At 57.9% G+C, this 27793-nt stretch overlaps 1 protein-coding gene across 1 annotated transcript; it reads right to left on the bottom strand.

Moving 5' to 3' along the window:
* CPLX1 (complexin 1) lies at positions 1–27793 on the bottom strand. The gene is made up of 4 exons (XM_081043741.1): positions 27638–27793; positions 26267–26370; positions 7521–7696; positions 1–1820 (listed from the first exon to the last, which is right to left on the bottom strand). The coding sequence occupies exons 2-4, from the start codon at positions 26295–26297 to the stop codon at positions 1623–1625; spliced, it is 405 nt and encodes a 134-aa protein (XP_080899867.1). The 5' UTR covers positions 26298–26370; positions 27638–27793; the 3' UTR covers positions 1–1622.

The raw sequence follows: 27793 nt of genomic DNA, 5'->3' as shown, positions 1-27793 counted from the left end.
CGGCGTGAAATCACGATTTTATTGGCTGTGATTCCATCCGGAGAGAACACACGCGGCGCCCCCCCACATGCAGGAGGAGGTTCAGGCGCAAGGACAGATGTACAGACACGGACGGTCTACGCTAAGCTCGGCGGCTCCGGGCGCCCCACGCGCTGGGAACTGGATGCTGGGTTTCTACGCGACAATGGCCTGTCTGCTCAGGGCTGGCTTTTTAAAGTGTGAAAACAGGCATTTTAAAAAGACGTGGAATCGAGAGGAGTGAGAGGGCGCGGGCCGCGGGGCGCCGCACTGAGTATTGCAGTCTAATTGTATGGCTTCTAAACAGCGATGGAGGGCCGCGCCCCTGGCCCGCGACGCGTGGACACGATGAATTTCTGACGTGGACAGAAGGGCCCGGGGCGAGGAGACCGGCTTTCTGTCAAAATAAACTCCCCAAACACGTTAGACCTCATTTACCTGAGATTCAACACATTGTGATGCAAATTAAGGAAGGAGGAAACGGAGGGCGACGGGAGGCCCAGGAAGGGCGGCGCTTCTGTCTAACGCCCCCGGGGCTTCGCGCGAGGACACCTGCGCCCCGCGCAGCCCCAGCTCGGGGTGGGTCCTCACACGCGGCACTCAGGCCCCGGGGCTCTGGGCCTCCCCAGCTCTTGGTCACGGGGTGGGCGTCACGCAGTGAGGGCAGGGCCCTCCGAAGCCTCGGAGAGGCCGAGGTGCCAACCAGGGAGGGCAGTGGGTGGGCTCCGCTGGGCCCACGCACACAGAGGGGGCGTGAGTTATAGGGGGTACGTGAGAGACTGTGCCGCACTCAGAGGTGTGAGAATTTCCCCCCTAATCGTATTGCTTTGTTTCCCTTAGTTTAAGGAAAAGGCCGTGGCATTCAAAAGAAGCAAAGCCTTCCAGAGGAGTGGGCCAAGACGGGAGAAGGAAGGACAGGGGGAGACGGGGACAGTGAATGTGAGCGGTTCGGATGGAGCGAGGTGGGCAGCCGACAGGAAGATGCGAAGATCCAGCAACCAGGTGTCAGTACGGGTGGAGGGGGTCGGGGGCCAGGCTGAGCGGGCGGGGAGCGGCTTCCCACCTTGCCCCACGGGTGGGGCCCCGGGCACCAGCTGCTCGCCCCTCCCAGCACCCCCACTATGGCTGTGCTCCTGAGTTTGGGCCCGGACAAGCGCGCACCCAAGCGTTGATCGCGCACCCAGGGATGGTCGAGGGGCTGGCCCTTTCGGTAGCCGGGGCCTCGGGCGCTGCTGGGCGGGCGATGAAGGGCGGGAACAGTAAGGGGCGGTCCAGGCTCTGGGTGAGGGTCCAACCCACTCGCGGCCAGAGGCGCAGGGGGTCTGGCCCCGGCCCCTCCAGCCCGGACCGCAGGGCCCTGGGGGTCGGGCGCCCCTCCCACGGTGGCGGTGGCGACGGCAGTGCAGGGAGGGGGAGGGCGGAGGCTCCCGAGGCGCGAAAGGGCGTGGGGAGGATGGACTCAGGACTATGGCTTATATTGGCGCTGGGGGGCTGCACTCTGCTCCCGACATCCCTTCGGGGCCTCCGCGGAGGGCGGGCAGGGGGCGTGGGGGAGGGGCGCGGGGTGGGGGCTCCCGGCTCGAGGGGCTCTCCGGCGCCGGGCGTTACTTCTTGAACATGTCCTGCAGCGGCCCGGGCAGGTACTTGATGACCGTGTCCAAGATGCTCTCGTCCTCCTCCTCCGGCTCGTCCCCGCAGCCCGGCGGGATGGCCTTCTTGGGCCGCGTCAGGCTGCCCTCCGCGTTGGCCTCCATGGCGGCCTGGGCCTCGGCTTCGCGCTCCTCCTTCTTCTTGATGCCGTACTGCGGGGAGAGGGCGGGCTCAGGGTCTCCCGCCCGGCGGCGCCTCGCGGGAGCCGGAGGCCTGGACCCCGCCGCGCGGCGGACGGGCCGCGGGGCCTGGAGAGGCGGCGGCGGGCGCGGGAGCGCCAGGCCCCACCGCCGGCCCCCAGGCCCCCGGAAGGAGTCCCCAGCCAGGAGCGTGCCGGGAGGGGCGGGAGGCGGGGGACGCGGTGGTCCCGCCTCCAGGGAAGCGGTGCCGTGCTCCCCGGCCTGGTGCGGCGGGCAGTGGCGGCCAGGACGCTGCTCCCTGGCTGGCTGAGCCCATGCAGCCCAGGTCCCTGGTCCGGTGACAGGAGGTCGTGCCTTCATGCCAGGGCCGAGTCTCCCCGGATGCGGCCATGACCGCAGGCCCGGGCAGATGACTGCACAGTCCTTGGGCCGCTGGCAGAGGACTGTGCCCAGTGGCCACCTCATTGTGTTTGTCCTGGACGCCCCCGGGTGTGCCCTCAGCCAACACACTAGGCACCCGGGAACCCCCTATTCTGGTTTCCTGTGTCTGCCCCCCACCCTTACCCAATTCTCTTTGTAGAGGGTTGAATGGTGTGCTCCCAAAACCCATGTCACCTGGAACCTCAGAATGTGACCTAATTTGGATACAGGGTCCTTGCAGATGGAATGAAGGTAAGGATAGAAATGAGATGACCCTGGGCCATATTCTTCCAGGACCCGGAAGAAGTGTAATGAGAGTTTCCTGGTAAGAGAAAGAAAAGGACACAGAGAGGAGAAGGCCATATGAAAATGGACAAAGATTGGGAGTGACACTGCCACAAGCCAAGATTGCTGGACGGCAGATCCTCTCCTGGTAGGTCCCAGAAGGAGCACAGCCTGCCATCTTCATTTTGGCCTTCAGGCCTCCGGAAGCCAGAGGAGTTTCTAGGAGACCAGTACCTCCACACCCCCGACCCATGAGCATAGATACAGTGAACCTGTGGTCGTGGTCACCGTGAGGCCTCCAACCTTATGGCTGGGGGTACCAAGCTGTCAAGCTCAGGACCCACCCTTGCTGGGGGAGGGGACACCCCTCAGCTAGGTCTGAGATCCCTGTCACATTAGGGAAAGGACGGGAGCAGCAGCAGTAAGGAGGGTAAGAGGAGCACTGGGAGTGTGGAGGTGTCAGCGATTGACACCGACAGGCTGCAGAATCCTGCTGAGGGGCATACGGGTACTCGGCCCTGGCCTTGGGAGGGGGGCTGCCCCTTTGGAGACCCCCATGGCCCACTCATCCCTGTTCGTCAGTCCCTCCCTAAAGAAGTGTGGTTCTGCTTGGTGGTGGGGGGGGGGTGCCCTGGCTCTCCTGAAGGCCCTTCCTTCTGCTTCCAGATGGGGGGGGCTGACTGTGCCCCACCCCCAGCCTGCAGCCGTGTCCTCCCCTGAGGCTGTGGATGCCTTCAGGCATGGGGGAAGCAAAGGCCACGTTCAGCACAAGTCCTAGAAGAAGAAGCCAGGCTCTCAGCCCACTCATGACCAGAGCACAGCATCCTGGGCACCTGCAGGCCCTGAGGACAGGAAGAGGGTTGTGGGTGCTTCTCCAGCAGGGGCCCTGAGCAGCACAAAGCCCCTTTTGCCCCCTGACCAGGAGCGTTGGGAGGGTCTCCATGAGGGGCAGTGAAGGTGACCTGAGAATGTCCTGAGCAGCAGGCACGTTGCCCAGAGGGCCCTCCCTACTGAGCACTGACGTCAGGTCTGCAGTGTGCCGACACCAGGCACTGCCCTGGGACCAGTGTGAGGAACACAGGGCCCTTTTCCCAGGGGTCACCGCTCTGGGACAACCTCACCTCTGAGAACAGCGTCCCCAGGGCACAGAAGGGAGGAAAGGATGTGAGGCAGAGCGTGGGCTGGGGAGAGATGCCACCAGAATCTAGGTCAGACCAAGGAGAGGCTTCCTCCAGCCAGGGCATGGAGCCCAGTGGCCACCTCCTCCCACAGGATGGCCGTGCACACTGAGGGAACATGCATGTGTCAGGGTGCAGGTCTGGGCTGGGCCCAGGAGCTGCACTGCTCAGCCTGCACTCATCCAGAGGTGCATGTGCTCAGGGGAACATGTGAGCAACAGTGAGCACGCGTGTGGAGCAGGGAACATGGGGTATTCTGTTGAGCAGAGGGAGGGACTCTGACCAGGGAAGCAAGTTCAGGGCTTGTGGACGGACCCTATCTGCAAGCAGGGGTGGGGTCCTACCCTCGGGTCCAGGACAGAGACCCCAGGCCTCAATCTAGTTGCTCCACGGAGGCTCAGAGGCTTTCTGAGGCTACAGCCCCTCTGGGCTCCACCTGAGGGTCATGGTTACTCTCTGGGGATGGGGACCTGGGGTCCACCCCAGAGCCTGGCTCTGCTGTGGTCAGGCTGAGAGCCGCTTTGAGGCTTCCAAGCTCCAGACACAAATGCCCAGCCACACCCGGTCTAGGCGTCCATCTATTCACCAGGCCCCCTGACCACAGAGGTGCCTCATCATCATGTTGATCACCAAGAGGATCAGAGACCTGTGGCTGGTAGGAAGCCCCGGGGCACCTGCCACTCATTAGCGGTGAGAATCTGCAATAGGACCAAACTAATCGCAATCACGCCAACACTTGTTATAATCGGCACAAACCTCAGACCAAGCCTTGAGTGACTTCAGGGCCAGTGGGGACTGGGACCAGCCCGCTCAGCACAGAAAGGATAGTGGTTCTGGCTCAAAGTTGCCAAATGTGGACACGAAACACCAATCGCGAAGAAGAAGGTATGCAAACGACTTGAAGGTGGGCCAATCCCTCCTCCCACTTGGACCCACACAGGGGATGGGGTGGAGGAGGCGCTGCCCACCAGCCTGAGGCGACAAGGCTCCCAAGCTAGCTCCTGCTTCCTGGAATGAGGTCGCTCAGGGAGCTGGGTCCCAGAGGACGCGTGACGCCGGCCTGGCCCCCTGGCCTCCATCTGACGGAGGCCTGAACTGGGGCAGCTCAACACCCCCTTCTCTGACCTGCTCCCTCGAGACCTGGGGGTAGGGAGGAGGGTGGGAGGAAGCCAGGTCTGGAACCTGGAGGCCAGCAAGGGCCATCTGGGGGAGCCACACCTCAAGAGCAGGGTTCCCACCTGTGGGGAGCAGAAGGGCAGGGGACGGGATACCTGGGTGTGGGGACAGAGTCCCAGAGAGCAGTTTCCAGGCTCTCAGCCTCACGTGGAAAGATGCTGGCTTGGGTAATAGATGGTCATCAGCTGTTACTGGTTGGCCATTAGTCACTAATATAATTGCCATGGCTAAGGTAGCAAGTGCTGATTGTGGGTTGCAGAGAGGCGCAGATTGCAGTTAGCATGGCGGATTGCAGCTAGCGAGTGGGTTTCGTTGGTTGGCAGAGAAGCGGACAGCAGGTTGCTGATCGTGTGGATCCTGTTTCCTGTGTCTCCAACCCAGCCGCCAGCGAGAATATAGTGATTTGACTCCTGTGGGGACAGAGCCAGGAGTGCAGTTTCCAGACTCTCAGCCTCACGTGGAAAGGTGCCAACTCGGGTAGTAGATGGCCATCAGCTGTGGCTAGTTGGCCGTCAGCTGTAACCAGTGAGCCATTGCCACTAATATAACTGCTGTGGCTACGCTAGCAGGAAATGGGGGCTGAGCTAGTAAGGATTGTGGACTGCAGAGGCAGATTGCAGTTAGCAAGTGGGGTTGGTTGGCAAAGAAGTGGACAGCGGGTTGTGGATCCTGTGGCTCCTGCTTCGAGTGTCTCCAGCCCAGCCGCCAGCGAGAACATAGTGGTGTGACTCCCGTATCTATGGCTCCGTGGGTGTTCCTTTTTGGCCTCACCATGTCCTGCGTTCTTATGCGGGGAGCGGGACCTGAGACCCTGCATGACACTGGGTATACCCAGGTGGAGATGGGCTCTGTGGAGAATGGTGCAGACCTGGGTGACGGGCCAAGACCTCACCGGGGCAGGGCCCTGTGGTGCTGAGGACACAACGGGGACTTTGTCGGGCGGGAAGTGCCAGGCACTAAACCTCCCCATACCTGCCACCACGGGGTGCCCTGCCCCAACTGGTCAGGGGGCAGCTCTGGCCCTGCACGTTACAGCGTCGGAGCCCAACCTCTCCTCCCGCCACGCATGCTTCCCACTGGGCAGGGGGCTGGAGCAGGCGGGCACCTCTTTGCTGAACTGATGGCTCTCCCCGGGGTGGATCAAATTCTAGAGGCTGGAGTGGTGAGGTGGGGAAGACCTGGGTCTCCAGCATCCAGAACAGGTCAGACCCCCTCCTGAGCTGCTCGACCCAGCAGCTGGGGGGCTCTGTTTCTCTCTCTCTGGCATTCCCAGTCACAGCCTACTTGGTTGATGGTGCCCATTTCCTGGCTCTTCCCCAAAGAGCTCACAAAGCTCTCAGTAGGAGACTCCTGGGGGGAGGGGGCTGCCGAGGAGCTGCTGTCATAACAGAATCGACTGAGCTTTCTGCAAGTCCCAGGAAAGGCGTCCAGTGACCCATGGTGTAACCCATGTCCCATATATGTGGGGGCTCCTGTGGGCTCCGAGACCTGCAGGCATCCCACCTAGCTGCCCCACTCGCTAGGTCTGGCTTCTGCATTGGGCTGGATGGAGCTGGCCCTTCTCCGGGCACACTGAGGCAGAATCCACGGGCTTTCTTTCCCTGCAGCCCCCGCACTTCACTGGTCCAGGGCCAGGCAGCCTCAGCATGTCAGGCTGGGAGCAGTAAGGAACCTAGCAAGGCAGCACCCCCCCAAACCGAATCTCCCACCAGGGCACCTGGACCCCATGTCTTGTGAGTGCCTTCACAGAGGAGGAAGCCTGGCGAGGGGCCAGTGATGGGGGACAAACCCCATGGTACGGCCTCCAGGTCCTTGGGAGGCCATGTGGCTCACGGGTGCGCAGACCCACACCACTCATGCCGCCTGAGCCCCCAGGGGAGGGCCCATCGCCTCCCTCCTGGCGCCCAGCCGGGCCCACCTTGGATGAGTGGGAGCACCACCCCACTGCCTGCCTTTCCCTCTCCCACCCTCCAACAAGGCTGCTGGATGGACCGCTGAGGATGGCCATAGACTTGTCCCTGGGGCACTGACCACCTGTGGCCCGTCACTGCACCGGACACGCGGGTCTCAGCTTCCCCAGGTGACAGGTACGTGCTCCCAATGCCCCACTCCCGCAGGGGGAGGCCACCCAGACGGTGTGGAAGGGCTGCGGCTGACAGCTCACAGCCCCGCCTCTAGCCAGATCACACAGGTGGAGGGCCTGCCGCCCCCCACACCCTGTTGTCCGCGTGAGAATGTTGGGGGGGGTGTCAGGCTTCCCATGCCCTTCTCCTGGGAGTACCTGCGGCGAATCCTGGAGACAGCCAGGCTGGGGGGCTGTCCCCACCCACGAGGGCGGGACCAGCCTCCACAGGGGGCACTCCGATCCCCGCGAGCCTCTGGTGCAGATGTGGACCCTTGGGGCGCAGTGACCTCACCTGTCCTGCGCCCCCTAAAGTTCCTGAGTGGACCATCCCAAGGTGAGTTCTGAGAAGCGGGGCGAAGGGGCAGGCGCGGGCAGGGCTGCACGCGGCCCCTCCCGGCAGACGCCCGGCCCAGGCCAGGCCCCTCGGGGGTTCCGGCCCCAGCACCCACGCTGGGCCCCGCCGCCCGGCAGTGAGGTCCCCGCGGGGCTGTGGTCGCGGGGCCCGGGGGCTCCCCCGCGCGGCCGCACCTTGTCGCGGATGCCCTGGCGCATGGCCTCGCGCTCCGCCTCCATCTTGGCGTACTTGGCCTTGCGCTCCTCCTCCTCCTGCCTCAGCGCCTCCTGGCGCTCCTCCTCCTTCTTGGCCGCGTCAGGGTCCTTCTCCTCGTCGCCCCCGAGCATCTTCCCCATGTCCTTGGTGGCCCCTGGGAACAGAAAAGCGACGCCGTCAGGGCAGCCGCGGCGCGGAAGGCGCTGCCCCGAGGGAAGGCACCACGCCGGCCTGGCGTGTTCTGCCCACGGGGGAAGCGGGCCGTCGTGTGTCAGGTGCGCGCGGGCGAGGGCTGTGCGCGAAGCTCGCCGCGCTCCCTGCCCGGCGCTGCCGGCGGGGCCGCTGCTCGTGGCCCCTCTGGGTCCGGGGTCCGGCAGAGACAAAGCCTCGGGAAGGTGGTGGAAGGGGTGGCCAAAGGCGCGGGCCGTGGACGGAGGGGCATCGGGAGGCGGCGCGCCGGGCCCTGGCCTGCGCCTCCGCGGCTGCGTGTTGCAGCACCAGGGCCCTCATTTCTCCGCCGCGCCAGCCACCACTTTTCTCATGAGCTCCTGATTCACAGGAAACAACAGTCACCTCCCCAGACGCCCCTGTGACTCGGCCCACAGGACACAGCCGTGTAATTACAGCTGCGGAGCATGGCAGGCGCGCAGCAAGCCCTGGCCCTTTGGTGGCTCCAGGGAGCCCGGCGGCGCGCAGGCCCCTGGGGCAGCAGAGAGGCCAGCACTGCCTCAGCCCATCTCAGCCTGGAGCAGCCGGCCCGCAGGGACAGCCCGCGCACGCGTAGCGCCGCGGAGAGAGCAGGAGAGAGCCAGCCAACCCCATTGCAGGCTCCCTTGGGACCAGCCGTGTTCATGAAGGGACTCCCCTCTTGCTCCCTGTGCCTGCCATCCTCCTCCCACAGTCCCGAGTGGGGACCAGAGGCTGCATCCCCACTCCTGTCACAGAAGGTCATGCCCCTTCCTCTGGTCCCTTCAGGACCCCTCACCAGCACTGGCCAAGGCTAGCCGAACCCATGTTGGGAATAACCCGGCGGTGGACATGCACAAGAATCCCCCAACCAAGTTTGTGTGGATGGGTGCTAACACTACTGCCCGTGCCTGCCAGTCTCCAGAGGTGCCCATCCCTCCCTGGCTTTGAGGTCCAGCACTAAACCCCCTTCCCTCTGCCTTCAGCAGCTCCTTGTTCAGATTCTCCATTTCCAGGTCCTTGGTGCTCTTGGTACCATTGTGCTACTATGATACTGCACAGGTCTGTGCAATACTGAACCTGGAGAGGTCCCCTTTCCTGCAGGTGAGTGGGCCAAATGCTGCTTTTGCTGCAGCAGCGGTCCTCTCCCCCCCAGTGTGGGCACAGGGAGTAGTTTGGGAGGCCACCAGATGTTGGTGGGACAAGAACAACTTTGTGATTGAGCCCTGGGCTGGAAACTAGATGCCCATCAGGCTGGGCCACGCCTATACCACAGGGCCTTCTGGCTGCCGGAGGCTACTGTAGGGTCCTGGGGGGTGGGAAGGGCCAGGTCAGCTTGCCAAGCTATCACTGTGAGCACAGGACGTCTGCCTGTACCAGATACCAGTGGCACAGATCCACACAGACAGCCTCAGGGTCAGTTTGCAACCACTTCAGCAAAATTTTGTAAAGCAGATTTCAGGCCAATGAATGAAGGGAAACTGGGTCATATTGCCACTTATCTACTCTCCTTACAGTTCCCCCAGATAACTAGGCCAGAACCTGTCTGCTATCTCCGGCAGGTGGGGTCCCCAGCAGCAGCTGCAGTCTTCCCATCCCTCCCGGCCCCTTGGCTGCCCACAGCACTCTGGATACAGCCTCTCACCACTAGAATAAGCTAGTTCACACTGAAGTGAGAGTGAACAATAGCTTTCCCTCGAAGGTGGAGGTGGGTGAGCCATTTCACACACATCTCTCCTGAGAAAGAAAGGTATGTGGGGGTTGGAGGACGGGGTTTGAAGGGCCCTAACTCGGTAGGCTGGGCCTCTCAACCTGCCTCTCTAAGACATTACATGGGCCAGCATTCTCATAATCAAAACAGGTATTTATTGAGCACCGACTGTGTGCTGAGCTCAGCTCCACCAGCTTGGGGGCTTGCCCGGGGCCCTTCTGGCTCTGAGTGTCAGGGTCCCCAGCCCCCAGTTGAGCTCTGGGGTGTTTCACTTGACCAGAGGGGTCAGGAAGGCCGAAGGAGGAACTAGCGGGCGAGGGGCATCTCTGAGAGGCTGGGTGACCTCTCCTAGTCCAGGGTGAGGACATGGATTCACACTCTGGCTGCCACTGCTGTCCGAATAGACGGTGCTCCTGGGGTGTCCACAGCGTGACCTTGGAGTGCCACAGGACCCTTCTCTGCAAGGACACACCCCAGAGCCGCCCCCCTAGCTGGAGATTAGCAGAGGCTACCCTGCAGCAAACACTGCAGGGAGCTTGTTCCCGGCACAGAAACCCAACATGCTGTTTCCTGGCACAGACGCAGGGGAAGCGGGGCTGGTGTGGCCAGGTGGTGGGGGCCGAAGCGGGGCTAACTGGCAGAACCTGGGGGTCTCCGTTCCATGCCCTCTGCCTTTTGCCCCTGAACCTCTGTGCATGAAGACAACCCTACATTCTCCCCGGGGAGAGGGACTGCGCATCACCCGTTTAGAAGTGACAAAACCGAGGCACTGAGCAGTTGCACTGGTGCCCCAGTCTCTGACTGTGGGAGGCAGCTGGACTCGACTGGGGTCCAACAGCTGGGGTCTGGCACCGGACTTGCCATGCAGGCATGGCGTGGAGGGGTGTCCTGGGTGCCAGCCCCACCTCTTCCTTCACTCTTCTTAGAGGTTCAGTTTCCCCGGTGACACGTGGGGACCAGAGCACTCAAGAGGGTGGTTGAGGGGTGGATGGGGCTGGTGCTTCCCACCCTCTCCCGTATAGTCAGATAAAACTCTGAGGGCAGAAGGTCCCATACTGGGGTGGGGGGGTTATGCAGAAATCGCCCAACAGCTAGAGACAGCTACTCACCAACGTTCTCAGAGAACCTGCAAGGGAAGAGATGGGGGTCTGCCCTGCCCCCACCCACTCCTCTCACTGCGCCTACTAGTATCACTACAGGCCTGGGGAGGTGTGTGCTGTTCCCATCCAGAACTTTGTCCCACTTCCTCCCAACCCCGTGTCTCCCCAAACAGGTTCTCCCGGGAACCACACGTACACAGGTGCCCTAATGGTCAAAACAATGGACCCATGTTCACTACATTTTCCGTAATTGATACAACATACATTTAAGTAGTACATACATTAGAGTTGATTTTTAAAACTTCATTCTGAAATAATTTTAGATGCGCAGAAGTCAGACAGGTTGCAGGAAGGGTTCCCGCACACGACCAGCTTCACCTAGTGTCAACCACAGGCCAGCTGTCAAAGTAAAGACATGGACACTGGAGCCACACTGTTGACCCACTACAGGCTTGAAATAAAAGTATGAGAAAAATTATACAACTTAATGAAAAAGTAAAAAACAAAAGACACTTGTAACATTCATGGATGGGGAGACTCCATAATGTAAAGATGCCATTCTCCCCTAATGGAGTTATGAATAAGTGTCATCGCAATCAAACACCTGAGTTAAAAAGGAAATTCTGTAAACATCGACGAGCTGAGAAAGTTTCATATATGCAAAGGCAAAGGCCCCCATCAGCCGGGACAAACACAGGAAGGAGGAAGCAGGATACACAGTGTGGCTGGTGTGGCCGTGGTGTGGTTCGGGGAGGGTGGGGCAACAGCCCCACAGACACGGGACTCAGACAAGGGTCAAGGACAGAGGGGGACCCCAAGCCCTGGAGAAAGAACCAGGTTTCCCTAAGTGGGGCTGAGGGAACCAAGCAGCTTGTACGGAAGCATGAAACCAGACTCCTACAAAACATCACAAATTCTTGTTACTATAGATCTGAAAATTAACCCCAAATAAAAGTGGGCAGAGAAAACACAGCCCTCATCACCTTCTAGCCCTATTTTCATCCCCAGCATGTGCCATTACTTGAAATGATGCCATGTTTGCTTGTCAGTCTCTGCCAACAGAGAGTAAGCTCGTGAGGATGAGACTCTCACTGGCTCGTGGCTGCAGTCCCAGCACCCAGGTGACACCTGGTACATAGTCAGTGCCCAACAAATATTTGGCAAGTTGTGAATTGAAAACATTTAAGAGATAAGCGTCATGCACTCAGTCACAAATACCACCTTCATAAACCCTACAACTAACATCACGTAGTCTGTGCTGAGACGGTGCACACTTTTCTCTTAGCTCAGCAACAAAGGATGCTCTCTGTCACTGGTCCCATCCATAGAGGACCTAGCCATTGCACTATGGCAAGAACAGAAATAAAGGGCATGACGATTGACAAGAAAGAAGTAAAACTGTCCTTCTGAACAAACGACATGATCATCTGTGCAGAAAATCCGAAGGAATTTACAAAACCACTACCAGAACCACGAAGTGACTCTAATAATCACGAACAAATGGACTTTTATATACCAGCAGAAAACAACTGGGATATGAAATTTAAAAACAATTCCATTAACAATACTGACAAAAACATAAAATACCTGTATTTTTAATAGACGTGCAAGACTGCTTCACCTAAAACTACAGATTTGTTGAGAGACATGAAAGAAGACCTGCATAAACAGAGACATACCATGTCCATGGAGTCAGTGCTGCATGAGGTCAGCGTCCTCACATGCAGTGCAACCCCAATCAACATGCAAGTAGGCTTTATTGAACAAACTACCAGGTGATCCTAGGACTTATATGAGGTGGCAAAAGACCGAGAGCACACGAAACAGTTTTGCTGGAGAACAACTGTGGAGGGCCTGCACCACCTGATGTCAAGAGTGTGGTATTGATGAAGAACGGACGTGTGGATCAATGGGTCAGAACAGGGCCCAGAAGGAGACCCACCCACACAGTCAGCAGATGGTGTTTACAAAGCTGCAACGATCATTCAATGAAGAAAGGGTAGTCTTTTCATAAGTGGCACGGGAACAATCATATTTCCCTTACATCACACCTTACACAAAGCTCAATCATAGACCTAAATGTAAAATCTAAAATTGTGAAACTTCTGCAAGAAAGCATACAAGAAGAATCTGTGATCATGGCTTAGGAAAAGTCTTCCGACACAGATGACAGAAAGCATAAACCTTAAAATAAGACATTGAAAAATTGGACTTCAACATTGATTAAAAATATTTGTTCTTCAAAAGATCCAGATAAAATGGAACGGCAAGGCACAGAATGAGAATATGAGGTCGGACAATTAAGTTCACGAACTTGTTGCAATGATGTTGCTAACCTTTTTTTGATATCAGAGGGATTATTCATTATGAATTTGTACCAACTGGACAAACAGTTAACCAAACAGTTAACAGTTACTACTGGGAAGTGCTGAAAAAGCTGCGTGAAAAAGTCAGAAGAAAAAGACCTGAACTTTTCGCCAACAATTCACAGCTCTTGCATTACGACAATGCACCAGCTCCCATGGCACTGTCTGCGAGGGAGTTTTTAGCCAGTAAACAAATAACTGTATTGGAACACCCTCCCTACTCACCTGATCTGGCCCCCAGTGACATCTTTCTTTACCCGAAGAGAAAGGAAATATTGAAAGGAAGACATTTTGATGACATTCAGGACATTAAGGGTAATACGATGACAGCCCTAATGGCCGTTCCAGAAAAAGAGTTCCAACATTGCTCTGAAGGGTGGACCAGGCGCTGGCATCAGTGCATAGCTTCCCAAGGGGAGTCCTTGGAAGGTGACCGTAAGGATATTCAGCAATAAGGCATATAGCACTTTTTCTACGATGAATTCCTGACCTTAATTGTCAGACCTTGTATATTTACAAAGCATGTATCTGATAAAGGTCTTATATATCCAGAAGACATAAAGAACTCTTATAACTCAGTCACAAGAATACAAAGAACTTGGTTTTCGAAAGAGAAAAGACTGGAACAGACACTTCAAATAAGTGCAAAAAAAGATGCACAAATATCTTCAACATGGTCAGAAGGGCTGCAAACTCATCCACAGAAAGAAACCACCACAAGCCTCCTCAGTTCCAAAATGAAGAGGATGGACCACCGAGTGCTGGTGGGGATGCCAGGGGCTGGCACCCTCAGACACCGCAGCTGGGGGACACCTGGCGGTTTCTTATAAAATGGCACATGCCTTCCACACTGCCCAGCAGCTCCACACCCAGGTATTTACCCAAGAGAAATGGGAACAGAAGTTCTCACACAGATAGGACTGGGAATGTGCCTAACGCCCCAAACGAGAACCACCTCGAACGTCGTCTGCAGGTGGATGGGCACACAAACGGGTCCGTCCACTCAGTCACCAGAAGGCGTGAGCTGCTGCCATCAGCGACGCGAGTCTCCAGATTTTTACACCGAGAGGGAAGCCAGACCCAGGGCTTCACTTACGTGAACAACAGCACAAGCTAGTCTAGTGACACATTAGGGATTGCCAGACCCAGGGCCGAGGGAGGGCCAAAGTGATGATGTCACTGCTGCCAAGTGGGGGAAGGCGTCCTCTCAGTCCGCACAGAAAGATGGATGACCACAGCCGCTGGGAAAGCAACTGGAATTCCTGAAGCACATTTAGAACCTACCCACCCTTCACCACCACCCTCCGCTAGAGGTCTGTCCCACTAAAACAAATGCCTTCCCTATAGGAACACGTGCCCACAGACACTTATGCAGCCTGTTTGTTTTGGCTGTGGCCCTGGCAAATGACTGGAGATGAGCTGACATCTTGGGCACATGGCCACACAGGCATATGGCCACAATGCACCCACGTCAGGAACTCCCAGGTGGCCATGTGGACGAGGGGCCGCCGAGCTCCGAGAAGAGCAGGTGCAGATGCCATTTTTGGAAGGTGAGGAGAAAAAAACCTTGGGTATGAACATCCCTATCTAAAGACAGAAAACGGATTGGCGGGTACAAAGTAGGCTCACAGTACCTGCACCTGAGAAAAACAGCACACATTCTTTTCAAAGCCTCCTGGAATGGTTACAAAGAGCAAAGATGTGTCCCCAGCACAGTGATGGCACTTCATACCCGTGACAATGGCTGTTACAGAATCTAACAGAAAACCAGGCACGTGCTGGCGGGATACAGGAAAGAGAGCCTGCAGGTCAGGCTGCAGGGACCACCTCAGTGCATTTCAAAGCAGGAACAAGGCCGGGAAAGTGAAGAGCGTGAGGAATAACCCCACCCCCAGGTGCCTGTGAGAATGAACTCTAACGACACATGAGTTAGAAAATACGATGCTAACCACAATAGCTGCACATCTGGGAACTGGAGGTATGAGACTGCGATCTGGCACCACCCAAAGGACCACCAGCGCGGCACATGCCCCTCGGACAATGCTCAGGTCCCCACATCAGCGCACACATGTGCGTCACACCTGCACCTGTAGCCTCCAGAGAGCAAGACGAAGCAGAGGGCGGCGTGAGCACAGCTAGCAGCACAGTCATGCGTCCAGGGCACGCAGGCCAAGTGCACAGTTCAGAAGGTGGCCCTGGAAACAGCCAGCCAGTAGGGCGGTCTGCGCAGGAGAAACGAGTGACAGCCCGCAGCAAGGGGCCCCACAGCACACAGCACACACAAGTCCAACTCATTTGAAAACTTGAACGAAACAGACTCTCTAAAAATGCTGTCAAAACTGAGAACTGTGTCTAAGCATTCACAGATGGATTCTTTCAAACATTCAAGAGATATAATTCCAGTGATATTTGGAATGTTCTTGGAAGGGAGATGAGAGAAGGAACTCCGCAGGTTATTTTTGTGAAACCGGCATGAGGACAATGCCAAAACTTAGGGAAGAGAGAGAGAGAGAGAGAGAGAGAGAGAGAGAGAAACATGAATGAATGGCGGGCCAGGCGCCCGCATAAATAGCAAAATGGAACCCAGAGAGCAGTTGTGGAGTTTGGCCTTTCGTACAGAGTCTATACTCAGTGGGCTCATTTGGGGAAGTAAAGACGGCTCGACATTCGAGAATTGTTTCACTCCTGTTGCTGCCCACACTCCGTGGGGGTCCTGACCCTGACATAGGCCTTCTTCTCTGCAGGGGTACAGCCAGGGGGACAGGGGTATGCCGAGGCTCTTTCTCCTCTATGGGGCCCCTGTGGCTGCTAAGACCCCTGCCCTGCCTGTCCTCTGCCACCTCCCCGTCCCCATCGTGCCTCAGGTGGTGACCACTGCATGGCCATCACAAAGGCAGGTGGCCTCAGTGACACTCACAACCTGTTGTTAATACAGCTTTATGGAGGCGTGCTGCACACACTACAAATCACACAATCTGACACATGTGCTCCTCCCCGGACGGCACCGCAGTCAAGACAGTGCTCACATGCGTCTCCCACTTTCCTGGTGGGAAGAGAGAGAAAAGGAATTTAAAATATAATTCCACAAGGACAAACGGAGCAGGACCGGAGGGAGCAAAGTCAGAGATACCCAGCTTGGGGACAAAGGAGGTCCCACAGAGCTCCAGGGAGACGCTGGATGTGGGTGGGAGTGCCAGGTCCTGAGGGGCAGTGAGAGCTGGGCTGAGATTGGTATAAAGGCACTTGCACTCCCGGCCCTGGGGACCCACTGCCCAGCCAGCAAGAGAGAGTCACATAGTCCTTTCCCTGGAGGAAAAGAACCTGGACCCTCCAGACTCAGACCAGTCCCAGGCACTCTGGGCGCAGCGGTGACAAGCCCAGCTGCAAACGGGTTAAGTGGGTATTTGCTCCCTGAAAAAGGCCTTGCCCAAGCCCCTGTCAACTGCCCTGCTCGCAAATCCTGTCATTCAGCCACATAAGTCCATTTCTGCAGAAATGGGACCATGCCCCCAAAACAAGACCTAAAGATCCTGGCATTTGGGGCTCCCCAAGCCTAACAGCCAGCTTCCACGTGTCAACCCCCAGGTGAGCACAGAAGCCCCACACAGCACACAGGCCTGGCCAGGCTGTGCAGACAGGCACGCAGTAGAGCCCCAACACAAAGACAATGACCCAGTGACAAACGGGCCTGACAGGGCTCGGCGCAGGGACGGAAGCAGGCAGACACTCAGAACACACAGAAGACTCCCTGCAGTTACAGACACAAATGCAGAAATTAAACACTGAGCTGAAGAGTGAGAAAATGCAACTAAGAAAATACCCCAGAAAGTAGAAGAGAAGGTACGGAGATGGAGACCAGGAGAGAAAATATAAGAGAATGAAGGTGCAGGGAGCCCACAGCTGGCAGACAGTCCCCTGGACCAGGAGGGGAGGATCGTGATGGGGTCTTTGAGGAAGCGACAGACAGCAGTGGCCCAGAAATGAACCCCTGCCCCACAACGAGGTCCTGACATCTTGAAACTCCAGAATGCCAGGGTCAGAGAGAAAACCTAAAAGCCTCCAAAGAGAGAGAGAAAAACAGGTCATGGAAAAAACACCAGAAGTGAAAACAGCATCTGACTTTTCAACAGCAACTTTAGAATCTGGAAGACAACAGGAAAACGTCTTCAAAATTTTAAGGAGGAAATTCATTTGAATCTAGAATTTTATATCCAGCTTAACTATCGACTGAGCATGAGGAAAGGCTAGAGACACTCCATGCCTTCCTATCTCAGAAGGTGCCTGAGGAGCCAGCCGGGAGAGAAGCTGAGCCGGGCGGGCGCTAGACAGCCGACTGTGTGGACAGCAGTGGAGGTGCCAGAGTCCTGGGGCAGACGCCGGAGGAGAGAACACCAACAGTCCATCTGAGGCCTCTAACCACATGGAGGTATGGTGTTCAGGGGGCTGCCAGTGGGTGTGGAAAGAATTAGAGACAATACACAGGACACTAGGCAAATGGAAAATGAGACGTATGGTAATCATAGGGCGAACCAAAGGCTTTATAAGGAGGAAATGTAATCGCGTGCCCTGTTCCTTGGTGAGTGCTACTTGCCTGGTCACGGTCACGCCAGCACCAGTTGCTGACAGGACCATGGAGGAGGCGTGGAGCAGCAGGTCTGCACAGAGCCCTGTCCCCATCCCTGACAGGAAACTAACAAAACATCGGAGGTGACCAGAGCGAGCACGTCACCGAGAAGCATGGAGGGACACATGCACCAGGGCTCACCTCACAGGTGACAAGAAATAAGTCATTTTATTTCAGATGATCTTCCTTTGGGGATCAGAACTGTACCATCACCCCAAGCCTCTGGGAGCAGCTGGTGGGGCAAGAGGGGCAAGTATTCCCAAACCGCTCCAGGAGCTCTGACCCTGCAGCTCACCCTGAGGGTCGCTTTCTGAGTAAATCTGTTTAGAGACTTCCCTGAGACCCAGGTTCAAAAGGCCAACCTCGAGGAGCTCACAGCTGGAAGCTATTCTAAGCCAGTCACCTTGGGAGGCAGACCCTCCTGCAGCGTTGGAACCTGCCCCCCACAAGTCTAATCAAGAAACAGCATACACACTGTTGGTGGGACTGCAGATTGGTGCAGCCACTATGGAAAACAGTATGGAGGTATCTCAAAAATCTGAAAATGGAACTACCTTATGATCCAGCAATTCCACTCCTAGGTATCTATCTGGAGAAATCTAAAACTCAAATTCAAAAATCTTTATGCACCCCTATGTTTATTGCAGCTCTATTCACAATAGCCAAGACATGGAAACAACCGAAATGCCCATCGGTAGATGACTGGATTAAGAAACTGTGGTACATTTATACAATGGAGTATTATTACACAGCCATAAAGAAGAAAGAAATCTTACCATTTGCCAACAACATGGATGGACCTAGAGAATATTATGTTAAGTGAAATAAGTCAGACAGAGAAAGACAAGTACCATATGATCTCACTTATATGCGGAATCTAAAGAAAAGAATAAGTGAATGAACTAATCAGAAACAGTTTTGGGGACAAAGAGGAAAAACTGAGGGTTGCTAGATGGGTGGGGGTTGGGACGAGGGGGAAGGTGAGGGAATTAGAAAACAGTCGGTAACCACTAGATGGCCACAGGGTTACGAAAGTCAGCTTGGGGAACGTAATCAATAATGATGTAAAGATTTTGCAGGGTATCCGATGGAGACTTGTCTCATTAGGGAGACCACCTCAGGGAAGATGTAGATGCCTGACCACTGCGCTGTGCACCTGAAGCTGAAGCTGAACAATAATGAACGTCAACTACAATTTGTTATATATGTACATATTTACAAGAAGCGGAGTACAGCATTAGGAATAGAGACAGTGGAAATGCAATGGCTCTGTGCGATGTCAGAGGGATAATGGATGGGGGAGAGGGGTTCACACAGTGTGAGGGATATAAATGATAAATGTCTAAGTATTACTTTGTCTTGTGCACCTGAAACTAATTTAAAAATTAATTAAATAAATAAATAAATAAAATTTAAAAAATGAAACAGCATACAGAACTTTGCAGTCTTTTAAAATTAAAAACAGATCTAAGGCATTCCTCCTTCAAAAATATTTTTGAATAAAGCAATGAGTGATTATAAGGGATGAATTTGAAAGCAACGCAGTATCTCAATTTCCCATCTCACTTCTTCGTATTTTTCTTTATTATTTCAATTCCCTACAATGAATATTTACTATTTTAATGATAGGAAAAATACCCACTTTCACATTAGAAAATGAATTTGTATAAACATCTCTTATAAAAGTGAAAGCAAAAACCAAAATATTTTCATACATGAAGCAAACAGGCTGCAGCACCAGCCCTCCAGGCCAGTCACAAAGACAGAGTCCGCATGTGGGTGCGGGAAGAACCCTGGAAAAACCCAGCCTCATGGTGACAAGTAGAGGTTAAGTAATGTCCTGAAAGGGCACACAGGTTTCAGAACACTGTAGGGGGGTTGTAAAAAGATAATTCAGCCCATATATTAGCATAAAGTAAGCCAAACAGCAAGGAAGCATTATAAAAAAGCAAAAGTTAAGATGACAGAGGTCAGATCAGATCCGCTCACTGTAACACAAATGTCCCCTCATCAGACTGCCCACCTGTCTGTAACAGGAGGGGCCCAGCTTCCCACAGGCCCTTCTGCTCCCACCCCAGGTTGCTGGCCAAGGTCAGAAAAGCAAGGGTGAGCTGATTCAGTGGAACTCGGCTTTCTGCACCACCCCGCTGGCACAGACAGAGCCACCCCCTGCCTGAGAGTTGGGTTCTGGGGCTAAGGCCCTGTTCCTGAGGCCACTGAGGGGCGCTGCGAGGGGCTGGCTGTGTTGGGGCCTCACTCCGAATGAGGCTGAGCCAGGCCTCAGGGCAGCGACCTTCTCTGCCCTATTGAATGCACTCCCCTAATTTTCCACGATGCTTCTCTTGCTTTTGCACCCACTTGGAGGTGCGCCAAAAACCTCTTCTCCCCCACCCCTCCTTCAACGCATTTGCAAACCTCTGTTAGTCAACTGGGAGTTTGCCCCCTGCTGTGAACAAAGCCCTCCACCTCAGTGGGATCAGAGGCTCCTGGCCGGCTGTGCTGGGGCAGGCAGTGGCCTTGGGCCTGTGGGCCACAGCTGTCCCTGCCGAGCTGGCGTCAGGCACAGAGCGTCTGGTCTTGGCTTTCAGAAGAGGACAAATGGAGACAGAGGCGAGATGAAAACGCCAATTAGTGAGCCCAAACGGAGCCAAGCTGGGCGACAGATGGCACCAAGGCTTCTGGACAGCTGTAACCCTGTGTCTGTCCTGCTCAGGCACCAGGCCACTCACTCAGCTGTGCTTCCACCGCCGACACAGAACAGCGGTCTGAGGGGAGCTAAGTGGGCCCTGGAGCGGGACCCTCCATGGCCCCCATCCTGCGCCTCGGCTGGAGGCCAGGCTGCTGCCCTCCCCGGGGAAGTCTGGAAGACAGAAGCCCCTTCTAAGCTTCCACCTTCCCAGTGACTCTTCAGGAAGGCCCTGGGGGCCTCAGGTGAGTTGCAGGAACCTCCCACAATGCCCCCAGCAACACAGAATTGGAGTGCCCTGAGCAGACCCGGGGGTCAGCAGGAAGGTCAGGGGGCCACGCAGGAGGGCCTCCCCTCTCTTGGTCCGTCCTGACCCACGATGGCTCAGAGGCCTAGGTCTTTGGCTGTGCCTCGCCAGACATTCCTTCTGAGCTAATGGATTCCTGCTCCATGTCCCATCAGGATTCTCCCGGGTCGTCCTGGGTTCTGGAGGCGCCTCTGATGTCAGCACAGGCTGGATCTGACCAGGAGCACTTGAATCCGAACCAACAAGGTGGAGAACAAGTGACCTTATCAGCTGAAGCGCACAGTATCTGCCTGTCCCCACACGGGGCTGGGGGCTATGACTGGGGTACAGCCTGTCCTGAGGGAACACTCTTTCATGGTTTCGGGAGAAAAGGCAGTTTCTCTAAAGTGAGCCATGGGATGAGAAACATCTCGTGAGCCCAGGAAGTGAGCCGTCTTTCTCTACCTCACATGGCATTTGCGGCTGTGGGTATTTTCTCAAGTATTTGTGGGCTGCCTGTAGAGGAGGCACTGGGCCCTCTGGGGGCTCCTGGTCTGGGGGTCTTGAACCTGAAAATCAAGATTCCTGTCGACATGAGCCAGGCACTCTGAGCTGCCTGCCCAACATGCCCTGCCTTGTCTGGGGGGTGATGTGGCCCCCTCGGCCCTGACCTTCCCAGACCCTTCTTGGCCATGACACATAAAATGGAAACCTCGAGATTTCACAAACACACTGGCTAAACAGATGAAGGGCTGTCCCTCAGCTCCTCCCCTCCTCTCTGCCCTGACTGTGGACGTGATACTGGAGCAACCACAGCCACTCTGCCACCGTGAGGGGCAGGCTGAGCGTGAAAGCTCCACTGGGATGAGACAGTGGCACAATGACGGTCAGAGCCAGGTCCCTGATGGCTCTGCTGAGCCGCTCAGCCACCTCCTGACACCCCACACGTAAGAGAAACAAGTCTCGATCCAAGCCACTCTGTGGTTCTCTGTAATTTAAGTCAAAAGTGCCTTCCCGGTGCAGAGTTCTAAAGCTTCCCCTTGCCATCAGTTCCTCCTGCAACCCAGCTCGGCCCTTGGCCACCATTCCTCCAGGTGCCAGACAACCGGGCCCCACCAGTCAGTGTCCCAGTGGGACAGTGCCAGGCCCATGGAGTGCCCCTCATAGACAGACAGGCAGGGAAGGAGAGCCAGTGGGCCCAGCCCTGCTCTCAGGACCTGGGCTTGAGGCAGGAGGGGGTGACTGGCCTCCCTGTGGCTGTTAAGCCCCATGGGTGGACACTGGGGTCGGGACAGGAACACCAGGGGTCTCAGGCTGCCCCCACAGGCCTTGACCTGACATCCTAGGAGGTGAGGCAAGAGGGGCTCAGGGAGGAGCCCCGCCTGACCTCCAAGGACCTCAGGAGCCCCAGTACTGGGTCCACAGGGCAGCTGTAGACACACACAGGCCCCTGCTGGGGTCCCGTGCAGCAGCTGGGGCAGGGGGCTCAGGCTGCTGAACAGAAGAGGGGCCCGAAATGCTCCCAGCTCATAGAGGGAGATGGCCCTACCCACCTGTGGGAGCCCTGAGTGGGCGCTGCCCTCCCTCTCCCAGCCCTGTCCTGACCTGGACACATCTGGGGACCCTTGGCTGTTCTTGGGGTGTCCCAGCCAAGAGCTCACGGCACACACCCCCCACAGGGTGCAGAGAGCTCTTAGGGTGTCTCAGGGTGCAGAAAGCCCAGACCACAGAGTCCCCCGAGGCTCTCCAAGGCTCTCTCCATGAAGTGCTTCTCCTCCGTCCATAGAGGCCTGGAGGACAGTGGACAGTCTCACACACCTGCTGCCTCACCCAGCGAGGCTGCTGTCCCAGCTCAGCCTCAGGACAGCGGCTGTTGGTTTCCGCCTCCCTGAGACACACCAGCCTCCCTGCCGCCAGAACAGTGCCAGCCGACTCCCCAGACTCTGTCCACACTGACGAAGCGACTGAGAGCCACTGGGGGTTCCAGGGAAGACGCGAGCTCTGTGAGAAGACCCCTTGGACTCGGGGTCGGGGTCCTGTCATGATCTCCCCTGAATCTCCCACTGTCTTCCACACCCAACCCGTCCCCTGCAGCCCCTGGTCCTTTGCACATGCTGCGTCCCAGTCTCATCTGTTCATTCTTGGAGCCCAGCTCAGATGTTCCCTCCTGCATGAAGCCCTCCCCTGACCCCCCCATAGGCCCCAAGAACCTGAATGTGTTCCAGACACAGAACGTGTCACACTGAGGAAGAATGATGGGACAGCAGGCCACGAGCTGGCTGGGAGGGCGAAAATAGCCACACGGCCGCTGGTGGGCGTCTGCAGCAGCACACCGACCTGACACTGGCCAGGCTCTCGCCCACAGTGTAAATACAGCTCCAGGGCCCTTTGCCACTTCCCGGCCTTGGGCAAACAGTTTCTTCAAATGGCGCCTTGAGGACCTGAGCCTGCAGATCTGCGGCTTGGCCAGAGCGCCTGGCCCCAGTTCAAAGCCCCAGAAAGGGAGCCCCAGTGCCCCAGGCGAGCTGCCCAAGTCTGGCAGGAGCATTTCCTCCTTTCAGAACAGAGCACTGTGAATTAAAATGTGGGGGTGTCTGCAGGGACCGTGGGGTGGTTCAAGATGGGTGACAACCACCAGGACGTTCTGTGGGAGGGAACAAGTTTGCCGGATGTGTCCCTGGATGATTTGGCCCCGAGAGCGTCTCCTGCCAGCCTCGGGCAGAACCCAGAAGAGCTGTGGCCGGGGGTCACATCTTCCGAGTTTGAAGGACCAGAGACGCCCCAGGCAGCCCACAGAGCACTAAGCACAGACGCTCCCATGGGCCCCGTCTGGCCACTCTCAGGCTGCATCTCGACAGAGAGAGACAGCCACCATGTGAAGCCCTCCATGTCCACTCCGGTGCCCAGAAGCTGGAGTGTCTGCCAGATCTTGTCACCTCGGGGGAGGGACTCTGGGAGCCACCTGTCCCTTCCTCTGTGGTTCACAGCCGCCCACCTGCCCATAGAGAAACAGCTCGGCGCCAGGAGTGGCAGTGAGGTCATGCTGCTGGCCTTGCTGGGGTGTGACGAGCCAGGGCAGTCGGTGCGCTGGCACTGGGTCCCACTGCTCACACCATGGCCACGCCGAGGACAGCCCCAGCTTGCCAGCCCACTGTGCCGGCCCCTTCCCGTCTGGGGCCTGCCACCCTCCCTCACTGTCCCTCATCACCTGGTCACCTCCCTCCCCTCCCCCTTCCCGGTGCAGCAGGTGCCCCCAGGGGTCTGGCCCTGCTCCGAGTGACCTTGTAGTCCCCAGAGCGGCAGGCTCAGCGTCCACGCAGACAAGCCGCAGGAGGAGAGGGCTACCTGCAGAGGCAGTCAGAACAACCAGCTGCACGATGGGGGCTGGCTGCAGCGTCCGAGGGGCGCCCAGGGCGAGGATGTCACGCTGTCTGGCTGCACGAGCACTTCTGAGCTGCCTCCCCTGGTTTTGCTGTCCCTGCGCAGTGTCACCCAGGCCCAGCCCGGCTGTGTGGTAGGTACGTGCCTGGTGAGTGGCACAGGCAGAGGGCAGAGGCTGCTGGCGGGGACCAGACGACTGCGGGAGTGAGCAGCCTCAGTGCCACAGAGAAGCCTGGTCAACCTCCCAGCAATGACCAGAGATCGAGGGCTGGGAGGGTGGGGGCACAGCGCCAAGGGCAGGTACCTCGTCTGAGGCCCAGCCAGTGTGGGACCTGGCTCCCCCCGAGTCAAGGGTGCCCCAGAGTGGACACAGCCCCGCAGAACCAGCCACATGCTGGGGGGTCTGCGGGCATCCATCTGTCCAACACAGGATTCTGTCCCCAGCAGAGGTCTTTCCTGAGACACAGGGTCGTGTCTCAGGAAACAGGACAAACAGGAAGACACTGGGGTGTGTCCCCAGCAGAGGACTTACGGTTGCAGCCCACCACGCTGGGGACAGCCTCAGATGACCACCAACTAATTAGGCCACATCTAGTCCTGTCCCCAGCACAGCTGAGGAAGGCCTGCCTGGGGCGCTTGCGGGCCCGTCACCCCCTCCATTCTGCTGAGCCTCTGAGTGTGCAAGGAGGCAGTCTCTCTGTCCCTGTCCGTCTGTCCCGATCTCTCCACCTCTCTCTGTGTCTCTGTGCCCACGTACTCTGCTCCAACATCTCTTGCCCCGTTTCCTTGGGTCCCTGAGCCCCACAGTGCTTTCCCCTGGCTGCCCTGTCATCTGGCCTCAACAGTCCTTGCTGTCTCGCTCCGGCCCTGCTTCCCCACATACTGTCTCGCAGGTCCTAGGGCATTTCCGTTTCTGTCTTTTTCTCGGTCTGTTTCTGGGCTGTGTCTTCTCTCTCCAACTCCATACTCAGACCCCGTTTCTCTGGCTTCACCCAGCTCTAGACACTTTGCTCTGTCTCTGTCCCTCTGTCTGTCTCCCTGTCACTCATGCTCGTCCTGAGAGCCCACAGAGAGGAAGCACAGAGACAGAACGAAGGCCTCTCCCGCAGGTCTAATGCAGCCGCCATCCCCAGGCCAGTGAACGGGGGAGCAACGCCCAGCCCGGGGCACCCCACGGGCCTCCCCCTCGCTCCCTCACCGTCAGGAAGCCCGCTGTATCGTCCCTGCCACAGGAGAAACTTGGGTTGACATGGAACAAAGGGAGCGCAGACTGGCAATTACCCAGCTAATTTCAGCTGTGTAGACAGCCAAATCAGATATTGCAGTTTCCCTACAAGCCCACCTCAGGGCCTGAATTAGCCGCCTAATTAATTATCTGTACCGGCCTGGGGCTGGCTGGGTGGAGCATGGATCCCTCCCGTGCCAGGACGCTGCCTGCCCCTGAATCCCATCCCGGTGACGTAATCATTATAATTGACTCAACCTGCAGCCTATCCTTGACCAGGAAACCTCAGGGAATGTGGCCCCCGGGCCAGGCCCAAATGTCTTTTCATTTGTGTTGAGCAGAAACGCAGCCATTCTCTAGGACACAAGCCCACAAGTGGGGCACAACACCCCCCACCTACGGCCAAAGCTCCCGGTTCCTCCTGACCTCGCACCCACCCAGACGGTGGCCTTGTCACGTAGCACCTGACTGAGGCCTGGCTGTGAACGGCACCATGTCAGGGTGTGGCCACGGAGGCCGCCCAAGGAAGCCATCGCTCACGGCGACGTGGGGCGCTGCCCGCAGGCTCCCGTCACAGGAGGTAGGGGCTGGGGGGCACAGCCTGGGGTGATGCATCTAGGCCAGCGTGGCCCACTGCCAGCCAATGGGGGGCGCCACACCCAGCCTGGGACACTGCCCAATGGCCTGCTGCCCCCCCACTCCCCCACCACACACCCCTGGGCTCAGCCCACCATCCTACACCTCCTCTCCTGGGCTGGGGGTCTGGCCACAATGATGGTCTTCAGCCAGGTAGGCACAGGACTCCCTTCTAACAGGAGTCAGCTGGGATGAAAGGGGGTCCCTCCCCTCTGCGGAGGGGCCGTGTCTCATGTCCCTGTGCCCAGCCAGCCCTGGCCTCCTGTGTACCCTGCTGCTGCAGCCACCCCCTGGCTCTGCTCACACCAGGGTGCCACCGGCCCCACCTTAGTGCCCCTGACACCCACCCTGGGGTGTCTGTCTGAGGCTGAGTGGGGCCCTGCTGCCTTGCCCTGACCACAGCATTCCAGCGCACATCCCGCCAACCCCAACTCTGCCCCACTCTGCCCAGATATGTGCAGCCAGCTGAGGGTGACCCATGAGCCTGCCTGGCGACCAGCTCGGTGCAGCGGCCCCCTCCTACCTCCCAGGGCCTGTTTCATCACGAACTCCATGACGATGGCTTCGATTCCTCAGCAGCTCCTCTGAGGGTCCGAGCTCACATGCAAGTGCGGCTGAGTCCTCTGCCTGAAGGAGAGGAGGTGGTCACAGGCTGCCTCAACCGGCTGCACTTCCTGCCCCACGTCCCCGAGCATGGGCCTGCAGTCTGAGAGCGCGTCATTTGCTGGACCCTGGCACTGGGAAGGGGCACCTAGTAGGGTCCCTGTGGGGGGAGCTTTCCCCACACTCCCTGAACAGGGCAGGCAGATCCCAGGAGTACAGCTGGATCTGCAAAGGGGTCTCACCTGGCCCCGGGGCTTCGGAAGCCAGCTTTCAGCTGCTATTGCAGGGTGGGGGGTGCTCACCACTTGGCAGAGCCAGCTTGTGAGAAGCAGGGGCAGGCCCCAGGGGCATTTGAAGGTGACTGGCTCTGCTGCCTCCCTGGGCGGCCCTGGGCCTTGGAGGGTGGGGTCAATCTGAGAAACAGGGTTAGGGTAGTGGGCCCTGAGTGGGCGCCCCTTCAGGGAGGTCCCTGTGGCTGCTGATGGAAGTGTCGGGAGACGAGGCTCTATGAAGGGAGAATCAGTACCCACTGCCACCTGCCCACCACAGAGATGGGTGTGGGAGAACCAGCTGGGGGCCCAGCCTTGTAGAAACAAATGGAAATGGGGGGCAGGCCACCCCTCCACCTGCATCTCCATGGGTGGGACTTCCTGGGTCCAGGCCAGCTGGAACTCTGGTGGGGAGGTGCTTCCTGTAAAACCTGCAATTCCCCCCCCCTCGTGGTGTCTCTCCTGGCAGGGAAACCCAGGTCCCTGCAGATCCACTGTTTTGTGGTTTTTCCTCTCCTTCCTCCGAAGGAGACCAGCGTGTGTGCGGGTTGGGGAGGGGTGGCAGCCGGAGAGTCCCCCTCCCGCAAAGCGCTGGTGCGCAGGGGTGCCTTTGCCGCAAAGCGGATTCTCTTCCAAACTTCTCCCCTGGCCCCTGGGGGAGAGGGAACCGCAGGGCCCAGCCGCAGAGAGGTTGGGGTGCTGCTAGAGCTCCCCCAGGGGCGGCGGGCCGGGGGTCCCGCCGTTGCCGCACCCCGGCTTTGCGGGAGGGCGAGTTGCCCGGCTTTGCCGAGCGGCCCTCAGGCGGGAGCGCGCCAGGAAAGAAAGAAAGAGACAGAGGACGAGGGAGGGCAAGGGGAGCCGCGCGAGGCAGGGGCGCGGAGAGCGAGCGGGAAGGCGAGGCCGCGGGCCGGACCGCGCGGGCCGTTTCAGCACCGCGCCGGCGGACAGCGCCCGGGGCCGAGGGCGGGCGGGCGGGCGGGAGCGGCGGGGCTGGGCGCGGGGTGTGCGCGGGCGCCGGTTACCTTCCCGGGGCCGGACGAGGGCGAGCGGACGGGCGGTCAGCGGCGGAGCGCGCCGGGGCCGGCCGGGTCCATGTGGCGCCCGGGAACTGCGGCGGCGGCTGAAGGGCACGGCGAGGAGGGCGCGTCACACGGAGGCGCTCCCCGCCCCCCGCCTGC

The sequence above is a fragment of the Rhinolophus hipposideros genome, assembly GCF_964194185.1.
Source record: "Rhinolophus hipposideros genome assembly, chromosome: 1".
Lineage (NCBI taxonomy): Eukaryota > Metazoa > Chordata > Mammalia > Chiroptera > Rhinolophidae > Rhinolophus > Rhinolophus hipposideros.
This window is presented reverse-complemented; position numbering and strand designations above follow the sequence as displayed.